Raw genomic sequence first — 20,085 nt, 5'->3', positions numbered from 1 at the left:
GGTTGATTATAGATGTTCATGGGCGGCAATAGCCACTTACCATCAGGTTGACTGCATGCTCGTCTGCTAATCCCATATTATAGAAAAAAATACGTGCAGACAGGGGAGACTTAGTATTAGTTGTGGTAGTAGTTCCTTTGGAGTCTAACCACGAAGAGTCCTTTACAAAAAAGTTTGGACTATTTAAAAGTGGTCCTGGTGCTGACTACCTTGACACTTGGGCTCTGACCTTCTAGAAATTGCAGTATAATATATCTATTCTCTCGAGAGATGAGAAGCGAAGGTTAACCATTATCTGATTGTAATACTAACCTAAAGTCACGTTCTGATGTTAATAATCGCACAATAAAATCGAAGAGACTTTTTTCATTTGTACTTTTCAGAGTTTTTTCATATTAATTGGCCAAGGAGGTACGAGTCAAACTCGCACTTGGAGGCTTCCATACCACCAAATACAAATAGAAAATGTTATTAGAATTCGAAGTTTATAATTATGATCGAGTTGTACTTATAAATATTATAAGAAGAAGAACTATTATCTGATTGTAATACTAACCGAATGTCACGTTCTGATGTTAATAATCTCCACAATAAAATCAAAGTCTTTTTTCATAAACTTTTAGAAGTTTTTTCATAATAATTGGCCAAGTACAAGTCAAATTGCACTTGGAGGCTTCCATACCACCAAATACAAATAGAAAATGTTATTAAAATTCCAAGTTTATAATTATTATCGAGTTGTACTTATAATATTTCTATTGAAGGTGGTAGAACCCTTTGTGGTTCGACTCCGGCGGCACCACCGCCACACCTGTTTCAGCCTAATAACAGCAGTGTTAAGCGCTGTTGTCTGGTTTGAAGTGTGGTAAGGGAGACATACTTTTCCGAGGCGTTCCAGCTTAATCCTCATGGGTAGCGGCGTATCTGTGTCCAACTTTAAGTAGGAATCTAATCTTATCGGGGGTTGATTACAGATGTCCATACAGCAGTAGCTTACCATCAGGTGGGCTGCATGCTTGTTCACTAATTTAAAATAATATGCGCCAAACTGCAAGTCTGCTCTGAAGGTGTTGCGAGCAGGTGTAGTCATACAATTTACAATGGCGACGCGTTTCTATATTCAGAGCGGTCTAGCAGTTTTACGCGGACTATACTTCAAAAAGTAAACCTATAGAATGACCACAGATTAAATAACACATTCTACCTCAATTTCAACGTAATTCTACACCGCCCTTGTAAGGGTTCTTAACTTAGGGCAGTATTTTGTTTTTGGTTTTAGTAGGACGCCTTTTTACCACGCTTTTATTAGCTTGGGTTGTATCTATGTATGTATGTATGTAACGGAATCTTTGAACTCGATTTTTACCCACTTTGAACGTTCCGATTAATTTAAAATTTTGAACAATTATCAAGAACCGATGACAATACACGATTTTAATTATTTTATCCCATTCGAGGAGAAATCAGGAACGTCAGGAATCAGGATTAACGATTTTCCTTGTGCGAATTTAGCGTGGGATTTAGTTTTTAAACTATTTTTTATTAGGTATAAAGTTGATTTTATATAATTTGGAATAGGATTTTGAAAACCATAATTAGTTTTTTATGTTTAAAAATAAGTAGGTAGGTTAAACGAAGTTGTGTGTATATCCAAATGAACATGTACGCATACGTTTTTTTTATAATACAGGAGTAGCAGACGAGCACGCAGTCCACCTGATGATAAGTGGCTACGCCCATGGACATCTGTAATCAATCCCAGATAAGATAAGATTCCTGACGTCGGTCACAGATGCGCCGCTACCCCAGAGGACTTAGCTGGGACGCCTCGGAAAAGTATGTCTCCCTTACCACCTACTTTATAACACAGCAGCGCTCAACAATGCTGGTATTAAGTAGAAATATGTGTGGTGGTGGTGCCACCGGAGTCGAACCACAAAGGATTCTACCACCGTTAAATGGAGGCTCCGTTGCCTGTATTCTAACTGTATGTTAAATCTTATATATAAATTCTCGTGTCACAATGTTAGTTACCGTACTCCTCCGAAACGGCTTTACTGATTTTCACCAAATTTTACATGCATATTCAGTAGGTCTGAGAATCGGCTACTATCTACTTTTCATACCCTTAAGTGATAAGGGTTGGTTAACCTTAACATTTTTTTATTTATATGGCAATAACATTTGCCGGGTCAGGTAGTAAATATCTAAAAGGATTTTAGTGTGTAAGAATCACGTAAAATATGAATATGAATATAATTAAGTAACTAAAACTTAATTTCGACATAAAACACCCTTCAATTAAGGGCAATACAAACAATTCGACGTGACTTAATAAATTTATATCTTATTCCAAAATTGGGACCCTGCGTAATCAAATAAAAAAACTTTTACAATTGGACCCTCGGAATTTTGATATTAGCATGGCTGTAGATTGTAGATTATACATTTTGAGTGTCGTTAGGGTGATTACACACGAGCGATTTTGCGATTACTTAAACTTTAGCGTTTTGGTCGAGATTGAGTTTTTTGTATAATACTAGCTGACCCGGCAAACGTTGTGTTGCCATATAAATAAAAAAAATGTTAAGGGTGCACATCCCTTATCACTTAGGGGTATGAAAAATAGATAGTAGCCGATTCTCAGAGCTACTGAATATGCATATAAAATTTGGTGAAAATCGGTAAAGCCGTTTCGGAGGAGTACGGTAACTAACACTGTGACACGAGAATTTTATATATAAGATAAGAGAAGCATACGAGCACGCAGTCCACCTGATGGTAAGTGGCTGGTGCCACCATGTACATACATAATCAACTACATACATAATGTGTCTGTAATGAACCCCCAGATAAGATTAGTATGCCGCTACCCCTGAGGACTAAGCTGTGGACATCTGTAAGCTCCAGATAGGATTGGAGTTCCATCTGAGATCGATCATATGCGTTGCTAAGTAAGGACTAAGTTATAATGCTTCTAGTGCAGGATAAGTCGGTCATTAACAGACATTTACCGGCGGCACCACCGCCACACCTATTGCTGCCTAATAACAGCAGTGTTAGGCGCTGCTGTGTTCCGGTTTGAAGGGTGTGGTAAGGGAGACAGACTTTTCCGAGGCGTTCCAGCTTAGTCCTCAGGGTAGCGGCGCATCTGTGGCCGACCTCATGTAGGAATATCTTATCCTATCTGGGGTTGATTACAGGTGTCCATGGGCGGCAGTAGCCACTTACCATCAGGTGGACTGCATGCTCGTCTGCTACTTCTATATTATAAAAAAAGACATGGCTAGGCTTCTTACACATGGACGATTTTGCGAGCTCTTAACTTTTATTATGTATAATATACCGCTTCAGTTAGCAAAATCGTTTCACCAAATACCTAGCCTACCTAGCAGGGAACTGAACCTGGATCCGTCTGTTACGATATGTACTGTGCACTGATCATTAACTTTCTCCAGGAAAAGAATTTCTGGAGACAATAGGGATAGGATTCTTACAAAAGGCATTATGACGGAAGAATGGTAATTGAGGAAGCCATTTTGGTAAAGATTTCTCAAGCATTTATTGTTGTAAAAACGATTAGGTCTCAATTATTTAGTTATTTTTAACTTCTACTATTATTTTACTATTAGCGCGTTTGGGAAAATACATTAGTGTTTATTTCATTATCATCATCAAGCCATTACTGTCCCACTGCTGGGCACGGGTCTCTCAGAATGAGAAGGATTAGGCCATAGTCCACCACGCTGGACAAGTGTTGGTAGACTTACACATACCTTTAATTTTTTTTAATCTCTCAGTGAGCAGGTTTCCTTACGATGTTTTCCTTCACCGTTTAAGCAAGTGATAATTATATTTTCTAATACGCACTTAACTTTAAAAAATCAGAGGTGCCTGGGATTTACACCTCAGACCCCCCATAAAGAGGCTAAGTTTCTTAACCATTAGGTTATGACTGCTATAAAATTAAATGTTAACAATATTTTTTTAGAAATAACTGTTTAAATTATTTAATTATAATTTTATTTTAATTATTTATTTTGTGTTTTTTTTCGTATGTTATTTTTATAATACTAAGTGCCCATTTATATAGTCACTGGCTGGTATGATTATATGAGTTAGAATAAAAAAGAAAAAGAACGCTCTTGACGTTTGAGTTGTATTTTGCGCGGGAATAATAAAAATGTTAATTGGGTCACGAAATAGTTTTATTCTATAAGGCTATATCAATAACATTGTACAATCCTTTTTAATGTACAATAAGATTGAAAGGTGCTCTGACTCCAAACGAGCATTTATATTGCACAATAATACGAAGTGCACAATGTTTTCGTATTCAGTCGGAGGTTGAGAATCGTTATTTCCATAACGAAACACCTTGTGAAGTGGCGGTAGATGTATTGATATTCAAAAAGCAGTTAGATAAAGTTGGATTTGAGTCATAGATAAGTATAGATATTGCCTCACCGCCTTGTAATTTATTGAAGGAAGCCATTAAATGACTTAAACGGCTGACGATTCTGTCAACCGTTTAATGGCTGTCATGTTGTAATTTACGCAGAATAATGCCGATATGCGCAGTTAAGACACGAAATTGAAGAAAAAGTGCGAAGAAATATCGTTTCATTCGTAAATCATCTAAAAACTATTTTTTTTAATATTTTTCAAACACGAAAATAATTGACAGTGACAATTGTCAAAAGGTTACATTTGCTTGTTAAGAGCGAGTAATCTTTACTAATCTATGATTTGAGTAAAAATATTGCGCAATACTGACCCTACATGCATTAAAAATATGGTGCAATAAAAATTAAACTCACTTAAACTTTCGTTCAATCTTTGCGCAGTTTTCAATAACCATAAACGGTCAATAATATTGCACAACTTGCAATATTGCGCAATATAATCGACCGTTTAGGCGGCCTCTTAGTAAATACTCTAGTAACCGCTAGATTATTATTTATTTTTCACCGACACATAACAGAGATGTGCAAAGACTTTTAGTTTAGACCCTAAGGGGTCTGGCGTTAGCAGTCTCAAAGCGTGTTTGAGCACAAACCCCTAGATTGCGCTTTTGACAGCTGGCGTTTCTGTTGCTTTTTCAAAATCTGTCTAGATTCTTATACTTTTTTTAAATATACGCGGAGAAATAAAGATTTTTTTGATCTATATGGCAAATGTTTTGTGTTTTTAACCGACTTCAAAAAGGAGGAGGTTTCTCAATTGGAACGTATATATGTTTTTTTATGTTTGTTCGCCGATTACTTCGTCGTTTATGAACCGATTTTGATGATTTTTGTTTTGTTGGAAAGAAGACATTTCCAAGGTGGTCTCATTATATGGAAATCAGGGTCTGATGATGGCAGATCAGAGAAATCGAGGGGAACTTTAAAAATCATTGGGGCGACCAGTGCGTTTGTAAGTTTTATTCATTAAGTATTTTTAAATATATTTTATATTAATATAAACGTTAGTATGTCATCACTAAAAAGGTTTAAAAACATTTTTAATAAAAAATACAACCGGCTTCTAAGTCACTACAAAGTAAAAAATAATTGAAATAAATGTTGGCTTAGCACATAGTTCTAGAGTTGGTGCTCAATAATGAGTGCCGACTTCAGCACTATGTACGTACGTGTGTATATATGTATGTATGTGTTCCCTTATCACTTAGGGGTATGTAAAATAGATACTAGCCGATTCTCAGACCTACTGAATATGCATATAAAATTTGGTGAAAATCGGTAAAGCCGTTTCGGAGGAGTACGGTAACTAACATTGTGAGACGAGAATTTTACGTATTGCTAAAAATACTTAATGAAAACACACACGCACTAGTCGCCCCTACGATTTTTGAAAGTTCCTCTCGATTTCTCTGGTCTGCCATCATCAGACCCTGAATTCCTTATAATGGGATAACCTTGGAAAGATCTTTTTTCCAACAAAAAAAATATCACCAAAATCATCAAAATAAACGACGAATTTTTTTTTTCTTTTTTTTTATAATATAGAAGTTGCAGACGAGTATTCAGTCTACCTGATGGTAAGTGGCTACTGCCGCCCAAGGACATCTGTAATCAACCCCAGATAGGATTAGATATTCCTACCTGAGGTCGGCCACAGATGCGCCGCTACCCCTAAGGACTAAGCTGGAACGCCTCGGAAAAGTCTGTCTCCCTTACCCTTCACCCTTACACCCTTCAAAACTAAACACAGCAGCGCCTAACATTAAACATAAAAAAACATTGTATATACGATAGAATTTTGAAACCTCCTCTTTTGAAGTCGTTTAAAAATCGTTATTCCAGAAACAAATATGCCCCAAATCCCGATATCTCGCTATCCCGATTTCCAATATCCCGATTCGGTGTTCCACGTCCTTTCATGTGGGGATTACAGATATAAGTCGTGGCTTACTCAGTAAGTCCCGGCTTATGACTCAGTATAAGTCGCATTGTTCTAAATTGAACAGCCATATTGCCATATTGCTCGTTTTTTATTTAAATGTAAAAAACTTATAGAGGTTTTAAAGGATATAGAACTATTAATAGTCCCGTTCCCGAGGCACCACTGTCACACTTATTCTATCTTAAATCAAATTATTTTTTTAAATTCAAAATAGGTTATTTACAGAGCACTTTTTGAATGTCAATATAACTACCACCACTTCACAAGGTGTTTCGTTATGGAGAAGAAGCGGCGAAAGAAACTCCATAACACACATCTTTTAAAAAAACAAACTTAACCTAATGGTACATGTGGCGCTGGAGCTGCTTCAGACCACACCGTAATCATTTAGTTTATAGTACGCTTTTTTACATAGCGTTCGTTTAACGACAAGTTTGAACTTTTTTCTGTGCGATTCAAGATGTGGTCGGGTATTTTATTGTAGTAGGATACTGTATTCGCTATACAGTTATCCATGAAAGATGATGAGAAGAAGAACACTTATGATGGTTTAACGCTGTGTTTTGGTTTTAATGTTGTAAGACGACGTATCGTGGGCGTCATGGACACATACATAGACGAATACACAAACACCCAGACCCAGATACATTTAAAATTTCATTATTCAGATGGCCTGGCCGGGGATCGAACCAAGGACCTTCTGCGCATCAGCCCGCAATTGGGGTCGATTACTATAAAGACAATAGTGTCTACCAAGTTGACTGTATGATAATTAATTTCCAATACGCACATAACTTTGAAGGTGCCTGGGATTTGAATCTTGGACCCCTCGATCAAGAAACTAAGTTTCTTAACCACTAGGCTATCATTGCTTTTTGCTTAAATAGCTTGTAAAAAACGTTATAAAATCTTAATAGGCAGATAATTATAACCAAGATGATAATTGTTACGCTTTTTGAAACTTTTTTTAAAAAATATTATCACAAAGGATGCGTAGAAAAACTTGTTCTATATTTGAAAATATTAAAAGCGTGTAATTTTTAACGACAAAGCCGTTTTTGGCGGTTAAAACGAACACTCTTTTGAGCGTGTAATTTAAAAAATATAAAAGCGAGTAATATGTTTTTTTGGAAAGCATTTCGGCGCCGTTTTTGGTTTTAATGAAGCGGTAATGAGAAAAGAAATATGTTCTGTGCGCTGAATTAAGAAATGTCGAGTGTATGAGGACAAATATTTGGGATTTTATTTTTGTTGGAAACCATAAATATATCATCGTCATTGAGTACGGATCTCCTCTCAGAATGTGGATTAGGCCATAGCCCATCGCACTGGACAAGTGCGTACTGGTAGACTTCACATACCTTGAAGATTTTTTTAAAGATCTTTCAGGTATGCAGGTTTCCACGAGTCTTACTTCATCGTTGGAGAAAATTACGAATCATTTTAATACGCATAAAACTTTGCAAAATCATTAGTTAAAAGGCAGAATAGGTGTGGCGGTGGTACCGCCGGAGTCGAACCACAAAGGGTTCTACCACCTTCAATACTACAATACTTCAATACTATACATAACATAGATATGTTTAAATAAAATCTTAAAGATTTAACGACTTGACTTATTATACAATAAGCCACTCATTTTAAATTCTTCAGCCAAGTTCTTAAAGTTTCAGTTGAAACGGAAAGGAGTTTGTTTGTCTACGGTTTCGTTTTGTATGGAATGGAAGTTCGAGACTTTTCATTTTGTTCGTGTTAAATAGGGCTGCCAACAATTCTAAATAAATGTTGGCACCCCTAGTTTAAGCTTTTAAGTTGTTGGTAACTGTAAAATACTAAAATTTTGAAAAAAAAAGCCCTAAAAATAATAGAATAATTACGTTACTTACATAGTTAAGAGCGACATACTTTTCCGAGGCGTTCCAGCTTAGTCCTTAGGGATAGCGGCGCAAATGTGACCGAGCTCAGGTAGGAATATTTAATCCTGTCTGGGTTTGATTATATGTCCATGGGCGGCATTAGCCACTTACTATCAGGTGGACTGCATGCTCGTCTGCTACTCCTATATTATAAAAAAAATAAATTTATTTTAACCCAACTGTGAAAAATGTTTTTAACACGATTTTATTGGCTTGGGTTGTATGTATGTATGTAACTATGTAACGGAATCTTTGAACCCCATTTCTATCCACTTTGAACGTTCAGTTTAATTCAAAATTTTGAAAAATTATCAAAACCGATGACAATACACGACTTTTACTTCAAAAAAGGTGCAAAAAGAGCTCTCATACAAAGCCGGCGATGCATTGGCGACTCCTCTGGTGTTGCAAATGTTCATAGGCAGCGTTGACTACTTTCCATCAGGTAGCACGTCTGCCTAATCGTTAGGTTATACGATAAAAAAAAAATAATAATAATTTTGTACCATTGGCCCTATCAACATCCTCAGGAGTACGTCCATCATCGAGGCGAGATTGCTCGAGCGCCTTAGAGAAAGTTCATCGCAAAGTTACTACTACAAGTGGGGTCCTTTTCGTAAACTGATAAATGAAGCACACCAAGCTTTTTCCACAATTATACTATTTACTGTTTCTTAATTGATTCCTAGATTGAAAATTATTTTCTACTTTTTAGTTGATTTTATCATAAAAGCGTGTTTTTTAGTTTTTTGAACTATATTTATTTGAGTTTTAAAATAAGATGTGCCGTTGGATTTGTATAAATTGTGCGAATAACATGGGCTTTATTTTTTTAGGAAACGGGTATTTTTAATACTTTTGTTACTAAATTAATTTGTACTAAGAAATGTTACCATTAATTGCATGTTATACAACTTTTTTATATGTATTTATTAACGTTCTTTAAGTCTATCGGCGGAGTTCAGATTAAATTCCGAATCAAGCAGAATTTTTGAAGTGAAAACTTCTTTAACGGCGTTGTGCACTTTTTGTGATGGTTAAAAAATGTTAAACTCGCGTCAGGATACGTGTCCTGATCGAAAATTCGTAAGACGGCAAAGCAAACTGCAAACGTCAAGATGTGATCCGGTGTCAGCATAAAAAAATATGTCAATGGGTTTCAGTCAGTTTAATTTTTTATTTAATATATTTTATTATTCAGGTTAGGTTTCGAAAGTTTTCACTTCTGCCTGCACTCCCGGAGTGCAACCCGTCGATTTTTTTTCGCAAACATTAAGTAACTTAAAATTTTATATTTCTTTAAGAAGACTGTATAATATGAGTATGTCATAAATGACTCTATATGATTACTACATCTACGGTAACTGTGCGATCCAACCCTTACCTACGATCCATTAGGGGCTATTGTACACTAATGGATCGCGACATTTCATTTGCTTCCAAACCATTTGCTTTCAATCTTTTCGTTTGTGTTTACTTCGGACTCAGTTTACATCGTGAGCTACTAAACTTTCCCACAGCTGGGGTGCCCAGCATTGGGATAGTAGCCCACTCTTAGAAAATTGAATGAAATGTTTATGTAGACGAAGAAATAGTATTTTTTTATAATACAGGAGAAGGCAGGCTGCTACCGCCCATAGACATTTGTAAATAAGCTAAGATAAGATTAAAGTTCTATCTGAGGTTGACCACAAATGCATTGCCACCCCCAACAACCCTGGAACCTCGTAGACAGCAGCGCTTAACATTTCATCTTAGATGAGATAGTTTCTCATCCTACCTTCTTCATCTTCATCTTCGAAGGTGGTAGAACCCTTTGTGATTCGACTCCGGCGGCACCACCGCCACACCTATTTCTACCTAATAACAGCAGTGTTAAGCGCTGCTGTGTTCCGGTTTGAAGGGTGTGGTAAGGGAGACAGACTTTTCCGAGGCGTTCCAGCTTAGTCCTCAGGGGTAGCGGCGCATCTGTGGCCGACCTCAGGTAGGAATATCTAATCCTATCTGGGGTTGATTACAGATGTCAATGGGCGGCAGTAGCCACTTACCATCAGGTGGACTGCATGCTCGTCTGCTACTCTTATATTATAAAAAAAAAAATCATACTCTCACCCTACATTCTCCACACTGCACACGCTGCTATTGGACTGCACAATTGTTTTGCAATATCGCTGCAGTTGTGTCAACTGTTGGTGTTGGCTCGTAGTTGCTTTGAATGCGATCGTGACGTCACATTCTAAATGCATTTATTGACACCCAATATTATGTTCAAATTATCCAAATTTTGGTTAACAAAAATCTAAATTTGAGGATTTCTCGTATCGAGTAGATTGATCCATCGATTGATTATTAATAACGGGTGTATATCTTTATTACATAGTCATTTGTTTATACATTGCTGTGACATCGCTGCGTAAATAATTCCTTCGTCACCCTATGTTCTTCATACCCTCACCCTATATTCTCCAGGTGAAGCGGGCAAGCCGTGATGAGGAAGCAACATGTGGTGCTGTTGGCGTTGGTTCGTGGTCGCCCTGAATGCTGTTGCTGCCTTGTCACCTGTCGTTAAAATTGGTGAGTACTAAATAAGTAGCCACTATGGGCTAAAAGAACAATTAAGAAGATTTTTACCACCCTTTTATTAGCTTGACTTGTCTGTATATAAGTAAAGGAATCTTTGAACTCGGTTTTTACCCACTTTGAACGGTCCGATTAATTTAAAATTTTGAATAATTATCAAGAACCGATGACAATACACGATATAAATAATTGTATACCATTCACCCTCATCAGGATCGTCAAAAATCAGGATTAACGATTTTGTGAGATTTTAGCGTGGTTTTTAGTTTTTAAACTGTAATTATTTTAATGTATTTGCTAAATGTTCCTTTATTGTTTTTTTTTTGGAAGACTATGACTAATAAAATTAAAAATTTATAGTAGAATTTTTAGTGTCCACAGTTCAGTAAGCTTCTATTCGATTGCGGAGGGTAATGTTTTATGAGCGTATGTATGTTTGTATGTATGTATGTATGTATGTATGTATGTATGTATGTATGTATGTATGTATGTCTCATTCTTTGTCACGCTGCAGCACAAACGGCTTGCCGGATATTAACATATGAGGTGTCGTTGGATTCGTCTAAATTGTGAGAGTAACATAACGTATGTTTAGGCGGGTTTTTATTTTTATAATAATTGCTAGTAGTTTATGAAATTTTCAACCGAATTATATTTTTTTTTATTTATTCAAGTATTATTCTGAATTCGATATGGCTGATTTCCGAAAATGGCAGACGATTTTGAATGTACTCCCATAATATCGGTATGAAATGAAAAAGTTTTTAGAGGAGAAAACAGAAAAGTTAATTTATATTTTTCATATTTTTAATCTTCTCTTCTCTTCTAGGTGCAATCTTCACAGAAGAAGCGCGTGGTGGCAGCGCAGAGCTAGCGTTTAAATACGCTGTGTACAGGATAAATAAGGAACGCAGTCTTCTGCCAGATACGACGCTGGTTTACGACATCCAGTACTCTACAGCGAGAGATACCTTCAGAACTTATAAGAAAGGTAGGAAACGTATATAGGAGAAAAAGGTTGAGTATTTTTACCACGTTTTTATTAGCTTGGGTTGTATCTATGTATGTATGTATGTATGTAACGGAATTTTTAACTCGATTTTTACCCACTTTGAACGGTCCGATTAATTTAAAATTTTGTACAATTATCAAGAACCGATGACAATACATGATTTTAATAATTTTATCCCATTGTCCTTATCGTCAGGAATCAGGATTAAGTATTTTACTTGATTAAGGATTGCGATTTTAGCGTGGTTTTTAGTTTTTAAACTATAATTATTTATTTTTATATCATTGGAGCAGTGATAGCCTAGTGGTTAAGAAACTCGGTCGCTTTATCGAGGCGTCCGAGGTTCAAATCCCAGGCACAACACTGATTTTCAGTATGTGCGTATTAGAAATAAATTGTGAATATCTAGAGGAACCCTACATACTTGAAAAATCTTAAAAAAACATCTAAGATATGTGAAATCTACGAATACGCGCTTGGCCAGCGCGGTGCCAGCCTACACCTCATTATGAGAGGAGACGTTCCCAGCAGTGGGACAGTAACAGGTTGATGATGATGATAATATGATTGGAGTAGCTAATGAGCTTGCAGTCCCTCTGATGGAAAGTGGCGTAACTATACCGTATGAGAGTGGCAAATTTATAGCATCGGGCCCTAAGAAATTATCGCTCACGTCATCGTCATCGTCATCGTCATTTTTGAGATCCTAGCCTTTAGGGATCGGCCCCGATAGCCTAGGGGCCCGTGGCATCATGCCAGTCCTCTCTCCCTGCAGTTATGCCGCTGGGTAAGTTACTGCAGTCCATGGACATCTGTGACCAACTCTGAAGTCGATCACAAATGCCTTGTCACTCCTGAAAAATAAGCTTGTAAGTCTATTTTTTTTCAAAACGTAAGCAAAATATCATCAAACAAAAATCGCGTGCCGTAAGATGCAGAAACAGTTAATATTTTGTAATTAAGTAATTCATTAATCAAGCAAGTATTTTAATTAGAGCGAGCCTCCCAGCTGCCTGCCACTGACACCGATGTTCATGATGGAAATTAAAAATATTTAAGTATCAGCTTCATTTCGTTCAGCAACTTATACGTATTTCTAGAGGTTTTTTATAATAAAATGCTTGAAGGTGGTAGAACCCTTAGAGGTTCGACTCCGGCGGCACCACCGCAAAACCTATTTCTGTTATAACAGCAGTGTTAGGCGCTGCTGTGTTCCGGTTTGAAGGGTGTGGTAAGGGAGACATAGTTTTCCGAGGCGTTCCAGCTTAATCCTCAGGGGTAGCGGCGCATCTGTGACCGACCTCAGGTAGGAACCTAATCCTATCAGGGGTTGATTACAAATGTCCAGCCACTAGCCTAGTCCAGGCAGTAGCCACTAATAGTCCGCGCCGAACTGCTAGTCCGCTCTGACGTTGTTGCACACAACTACAAGCATATATTCCGTAGCAACGTAAGGGCATACTAACACAGCTATGTACCCGCGGGCGAGAGTGGGCAGCGGACGGTTGTCAGGAGGGCCCCACGCTGTCTTCGTCCCAGAGCTGTCGAAAATCATCCAGCCATTTGTTAGATCCGAGGGTATGAAGAAAGACAAACATACAAGATATGCGCGAAAAACATAACCCTTCCTTGGCAGTCGGGTAAAAATAAATAAAACAATTCTGATTCGGTCTGGTATTCGTGACTTCGGCATTTTGCCAAGTCGGGACCTAAAGGGCAAATCGTCACAGCGATTGGACACGCGCGGGAAACTGCTGATTTCTGAGTTAGAAGTGCTTTGAAGACTTGATGGCTCTTAATAACTAAGCGAGCTTTTGATCTACTTAAGCTATACAGACGTTGGACTTTTAAATCTATTTACTTTTTTAGTTTGACAATGATAGCCTTATTTTTATTATTAAACATTGTCTTTAAACAAACGCTATGTATATGTATATGTGTATATATAAACTTAGTCATTCTTTGACTGACAAAACGGTGTGGTCTGAAGTAGTTCCAGCTCCACATGTACCATTAGGTTAAGTTTAACATTGTAAAAAACATTTTTTTAAAAGATGTGTGTTATGGAGTTTCTTTCGCCGATTCTTCTCCATAACGAAACACCTTATGAAGTGATGGTAGTTGTATTGACATTCAAAAAGTGTTTTGTAAAGAAACTATTTTGAATAAAAAAATTGATTTGATTTGATTTGATTTAATAACACGGTGCTCCATCGGAGATCCCGGAGTTATCCAAGAAGCGCCGAGGACGGCCACCAGGGGGGTTTTAGTGCGGTAAAAATCCCACATAACCCGGCGTCGCTCCCACGTCGTCGGGTACCTTTTGAAGGTTTCCCCCTCGACAACAAAAAAAAGGATGGCAGGGGGCTCGATGTTCGGTTTTTGATGCGAAAGGTCCGAGATTAAAATCCCGGGCACGGGGTTTTTACGATTTTTCATTTATTCATATAGTTTAGTTTTTAGAATCGGTATTTGATGGTAGAGGCCCGAGGGTCTAATCCCGGGCACGGGTTTTTACGTTTTTTTATTTTTTCATGTAGTTATCATGTTATCATTAGTGATAGCTTTTCAAAGTCGGTTGTTGATTAATTCCGAGGTTTGAATCCCGGACACACGTTTGCGATTATTTATTAATTCATATAGATCAGCAGTGATAGGTTTCTTTTCAAAGACTCGTGATGCTGTAGGTCCGAGGTTCGTAGCCCGGACACGCAACTAGGATTTTTCAAAGTTTTTTTTGTGTTCTTTCGGTGGTCAAGAATAAAACAAATAATTATAAGATGGCTCATTAACTTTTAACTATTTTTTACATGGAAACGAGCAATAGACAAAAGTAAAATTTACAAATAAATTATGTGTTACATCGGCACGCGCAATTCCGATCCACGCTAAAAATACACGGATCTGTTTTACCAAAGCGTCAAAAGAAGTGTAACTTCAAAAAAAATATTTTCGGAAGCGGATCGAACCTTTTGAGTGGCAGATGAGTGTGACTACGCTACGCGTGTCAAAATTAATTGGTCAAGTGTGAGTCGACCGCGAAAAAACATGGAGGGTTCCGTACTGCTGCTAAGTTTTTAGTAATTTTTGTGAATATGTTTTTTTCGAGCGTATGTACGTATGTTTGTATGTAAGGATTATAATCGACGTCTTTTTGAAGGTAGCCATGTATAAATATAGTCACATGTACGGTACGAAGTAACGATATTACAATTACACGTAAGTAAGTACACACTAGTGATTAGAGGTATTATAACTATATCCCCGTTATTAAACTGTTCTTGACTGTTCTGACTTATTATTTTAAAGTACTATTATAAAGACGATAACAGGATGTGTTTCTTATTCTTTGGCTTGCTCTACAGCCCAAGTGGCTTAACGAATTTCATATGAGGTGTCGTCCGATCCGAACCAAATAACTCCGAAAACCAATTATTTGAGGACCCCTTTATTTTAACTCTTTTTCATTTTAGCAATTGTTGTTATAGCGGCCCTAAATTTACACTCTGTAAAAATATGAAGTATCTACTTATTAGGGTTCAAGAGATATAACCCTGACAGTAGGGAGACAGTAGATGATAGTAATAAGGTCCCGTTTTTACCCTTTGAAATATATATATTTATTTTGTATAGGCCAACGGCGGCACTTACAAATTGTCAGTTACAATATTTTCTTAAACTACTACCGGATCGGAACGCGACCTCTACTGAGAAGATCCGGTAAGAAACTCAGTGGGTTTGTATTTTTTTTATTTTAAAAATTCTCTTTTTAATTTTTTTTAAATGCCATTATTTAAATGTCTTTGAATACGGAACCCTAAAAAAATTACCGCATACCCGGAGTCCTTTTTGAAAATTCATTTTTTCCATTCATACTCGCATTTGAAGAGGTTTCGAGGGTACTTCAATTTTCATTGAGCGTAACGTGAGGCTCTCGAACGGGACTTCCGGTGGCCGTCCGTATCGCTTCCGCTCGCCGACCTCACTTCCGGTACGGTACACGCTTGACGATTTGTGATATTCTTTACAATTTGTTAATGTTTATGATATTTAAAAATAATAAATGTAAAAAAATGATTTTTATGAAGAGAGATATTTTGAAAATTATGTTTATTGATATTAAATTTAAGGTAGAATTGTGGTAAGGGATATTTTCTACAATTTTCTATCCATTTCTGTTCCGTTGGTTAAGGATTTTCTCAGAGTAAGAGGGATTAGGTTACCTTTTTATCTAAAGAACTCTAAATGCAGGTTTCCAATCGATGTTTTACTTCAACATTTATGAGAGAGAGATTTGTATAACCTTATTTGCAAATAAAGACTGATTTGATCTGAGAGATAGATTTTTTTTAATACGCATATAACTTTAAAAATTAAGGATTTGTATTTAGGATTCGCATCTTGGCCCCTTCCAGATTCGGAGACTGTGTTTGTAACCACCGGACTTTCACAGTTTTTACCAGTCCATAATTTATTTTAACTACTAGGATATCATTGCTTTTCGATGTGTTCGTTCCTCCTCACTCGCTCCTACTCAAGCTTATAATGTCTTCATCGTAATATTTAATACTTGTTTTACATAGCTCTCGTTCTGGTGTTATAGTTATTTAACATTTAATCCTTGTTCATTCCAGCGTGCTCCCAAATCCGCGCGGGCGCAGTAGCGGTGTTCAGCGCGTCAGGTCCGCTGCCCGGCGCCACGCTCGGCGCCATGTGTCGCTCACTGCACGCGCCCTACCTCACCATTGCGCCGCACTTGCTGCTTGGTTAGTACTTAATACAGATTTATGAAGGGACCAGAGACGACTGAAGATAAAGGCTCTCTTTTTGCTACACGTTGGTCTATTCGTCACGTGATTCGGTATGTATTGCGTCATTCTAATATGCAAATTACAAGACAATTAAAGTGTGTGGTCGCAATACACCCTTGCATCGCTATGGACTTCTTTGCGCTTCCACATACGATGTTCTTTCCACAAGGCGCCTCGAGTACATCTGCGCCCGATCGAAATATCACAGACCATAGGAAGCTATCATTAGGTTACTTTGGCGTGTTATCAAAGTTAAGCGGGATTGGTAGCGGTGTTCAGCGCGTCAGGTCCGCTGCCCGGCGCCACGCTCGGCGCCATGTGCCGCTCGCTGCACGCGCCCTACCTCACCATCGCGCCGCACTTGCTGCTCGGTTAGTATTCTAGTACTTTTGTTTCTATCAACATTAGTAATCATTCTGTATATAGTACGTATTTATTCACGAGCAGCAGACAACTGAAGAGAATCGCTCTCTATATTGGTGCACGTCGGTCTATTCGTCACGTGATTCGGTAGGTATTCCGACATTCTTACGAGTATATGCAAAGGAAAAGACAATCAAAGTGTGTGGTCGCAATACACCCTTGCATCGCTATGGACTTCTTTGCGCTTCCACATACGATGTTCTTTCCACTAGGCGTCTCGAGTACATCTGCGCCCGATCGCAATATCACAGACCTTAGGAAGATATCATTAGGTTACTTTAGCGTGTTATCAATCAAAGTTAAGCGGGATTGGTAGCGGTGTTTAGCGCGTCAGGCCCGCTGCCCGGCGCCACGCTCGGCGCCATGTGTCGCTCGCTGCACGCGCCCTACCTCACCATCGCGCCGCACTTGCTGCTCGGTTAGTACTTAGTACGGATTTATATACAGAACACGATAGGCTATGGACGAAGGAGAGCCTAATGGTGCATGGTGGTCCGTCCGTCTTGGTAAGAACCAAGAATCAAAAGTATTTTGTCATTCTAACATGCGAAGTGGGAGATCAACACATTTTTGAAGTTATCTCTCATCGGATCGAATAGACAGTTACGGATTTGCCCATGCCAATATATGCCCATATACATCAATCTTCTTTCGGTGCATCTAGACAGGTTTATGTTTGCTTTTAATATAACAGAGGGCTGAGAGCTACCACGGATAGTAACCAGGCTCTGCTGTGATAAGACAGACATAGGCAGTAGTCCAGAGTCGAATGACAAAGCAGAGTAGCGTATTCTAATAATAAAATATCTGTTTCAGAACCTAACAACACACAGTCGTTCACAATAAATCTCTATCCTTCCCGGGAGATAATGAACAAGGCCTTTGGAGACCTCACCGCGTACCTTAACTGGACCAGGATGGGAATTATATACGAGGATTATGGATATGGTAAGTATTCTTATATTAATACTACTAGTGTTGGCGCTGTTGCTGTTTAGGACAAAAATGGATGCCCGCCCGTCCGAAATCTACACATCATCATCATCATCAACAACCGATTACTGTCCCACTGCTGCGCACGGGTCTCTTCTCAGAATGAGAAAGATTGCGCCATAGTCCACCGCACTGGCCAAGTGCGTGTTGGTAGACTTCACATACCTTCAATATATTTTTTTTATAAATCTCTCAGGTATGCAGGTTTCCTCACGATGTTTTCCTTCACCGTTTAGCAAGTGATAATTAATTTCTAATATCTACACAAACTAAGACAAGTGCTCCATCCACACATTTGAATTTGTGACATTTTGTTGAGATTTGGCAAGCGTGGTGGCGCGTTTTTGGTAATTACCAAGCGTATGTAGCAATGACGTATTTATTCCAGGGGAGCTCAACCTAGTAAAGCTAGCGGGCGACGGCCGCAACATGTACGCGGTGCGGTGCAGCGACCCACGGGAATACCGCACCGCACTATCCCTGATCAAGGCGCAGAGGATCGAGCGCATCATCGTTGATACCGACCCCAAGCACTTGAAGCAGCTGGCGAGAGCTGTAAGTTGGTCCTTTGAGCTGGATCTGAGATTTTAGTCCTTTGAGCCGGATCCGATGAAATTTTATGGACTCTGCTTGGCCCAAGTATTTTCTTATAAATGTAGCAAAATACAAGTGTTGAGTGTTTAAAACATCTGTGGTACATAAGTAGGCCTCTTACATAATTTTGGTCCTTTGAGCCATCCGTAAACTATTGCTCCTAATTGTATCAACTATGTTGTAATACAGCTGTGAGTTCTATACATCTGATTAAACTTGTATTTATACGCTTTAATTAATAATTTTGGTCCATAAAATATATAAAAAAATATAATCAATATAATTTATTTTCAGATCTTACAACTGCAGATGAACAATGAAAATTATCATTACATTTTTACGTCTTTTGTAAGTATTCATAAAAAAATATATATTTATTATATTATCTTAATAAAAAGAGTAAAAGAGGGTGACAGACAGGCAGCTTGAACCGATGTGTCTAGAAGCTTGAATTGTGATTTTCTTCTATAACGTAAGATGAGAAAAGATATTTGAAAATCCCTCCCCTAAGGGTCTCAATAATTACAATATGTTGTGTGAGATTATATAATGAAAAATATAATTTGGTGACTGAATTGAACATGTTCGGTGATGGAGAGGGGAAAAAGGGCTAAGGAGAAGGAATGGAAAGTAATGTTTAGGTCTCAAGTTATCTTGCCCAAAGAGGAGACATTAACAGAATTATATTGGAAGCCTAAAATTTCCAGGACATGGAACTATTCGACCTGGAGGACTTCTACTATAACCGCGTGAACATGAGCGGCTGGAGGATCGTGGACCACGACTCCGAGAAGGTGAAGGAGGCGCTGCAGGTCATGGAGAAGTTTCATCCAATAGGAGCTTCTATACTCAGTGGGGGGTATATTAAGGTAAATAGTTACAATCAAGTACTGTAGGACTACCATGAGTTTACAAAAGTATTACTCGCTAGCGACTGCGTAAAATAAATGTATGAAAAATTGTACAGCGCCTCTGGTGGTTACTCGTAGAACTAAAATCCGTAGTGACGTAACTCGATACGTAAAAAACCTATCGAAATCAAATCGCTAGCGAATGTCATTATGATCTATTGCCATACAAATTCGGTCCCATGAGTCATTAATTTGACAGACGTTGTCAAGAAATACCGTAACGATAGTAGTTATGTTATTCACTAGCAAAATGACAATAGTTTTCTATTTACCATTTCTATAGTGGCGTTTCTATGCCAACTCATGGTAATGCTACTGTTACATACATTATTTAGTTACAAGTTATGACAGTATAACAAGATGCATCCAAGATTGCATGCAAGATTGCAGTCCAATAGCAATGGCACATCACTAAAGACTGGCAATTTTGACCATAT

General features: G+C 38.0%; 1 protein-coding gene and 1 long non-coding RNA gene across 2 annotated transcripts in view; one reads left to right on the top strand and one right to left on the bottom strand.

Annotated features, from left to right (window-relative positions):
• LOC140752787 (uncharacterized) overlaps nucleotides 1–20,085 on the bottom strand; it is a 238,186-nt gene that overhangs the window by 65,876 nt on the left and 152,225 nt on the right. The window lies entirely within an intron of this gene.
• The window catches only part of LOC140752819 (glutamate receptor ionotropic, kainate 2), a 45,690-nt gene that overhangs the window by 12,057 nt on the left and 13,548 nt on the right, over nucleotides 1–20,085 (top strand). Inside the window, exons 2-8 of the mRNA XM_073087172.1 lie at nucleotides 10,794–10,898; nucleotides 11,734–11,895; nucleotides 16,551–16,682; nucleotides 17,967–18,098; nucleotides 18,532–18,698; nucleotides 19,032–19,085; nucleotides 19,445–19,606. Of these exons, the coding sequence (XP_072943273.1) occupies nucleotides 10,826–10,898; nucleotides 11,734–11,895; nucleotides 16,551–16,682; nucleotides 17,967–18,098; nucleotides 18,532–18,698; nucleotides 19,032–19,085; nucleotides 19,445–19,606 (882 nt within the window). The 5' untranslated portion in view covers nucleotides 10,794–10,825. The remainder of the gene's footprint in view (nucleotides 1–10,793; nucleotides 10,899–11,733; nucleotides 11,896–16,550; nucleotides 16,683–17,966; nucleotides 18,099–18,531; nucleotides 18,699–19,031; nucleotides 19,086–19,444; nucleotides 19,607–20,085) is intronic.

This window comes from Epargyreus clarus, unplaced genomic scaffold (assembly GCF_041222505.1).
Source record: "Epargyreus clarus isolate Ecla_fem2 unplaced genomic scaffold, WU_Ecla_fem_2.2 ptg000025l, whole genome shotgun sequence".
NCBI classification, from domain to species: Eukaryota; Metazoa; Arthropoda; class Insecta; order Lepidoptera; family Hesperiidae; genus Epargyreus; species Epargyreus clarus.
Note: the sequence above shows the minus strand (reverse complement) of the source record. Positions and strands in the feature narration are given on the sequence as shown.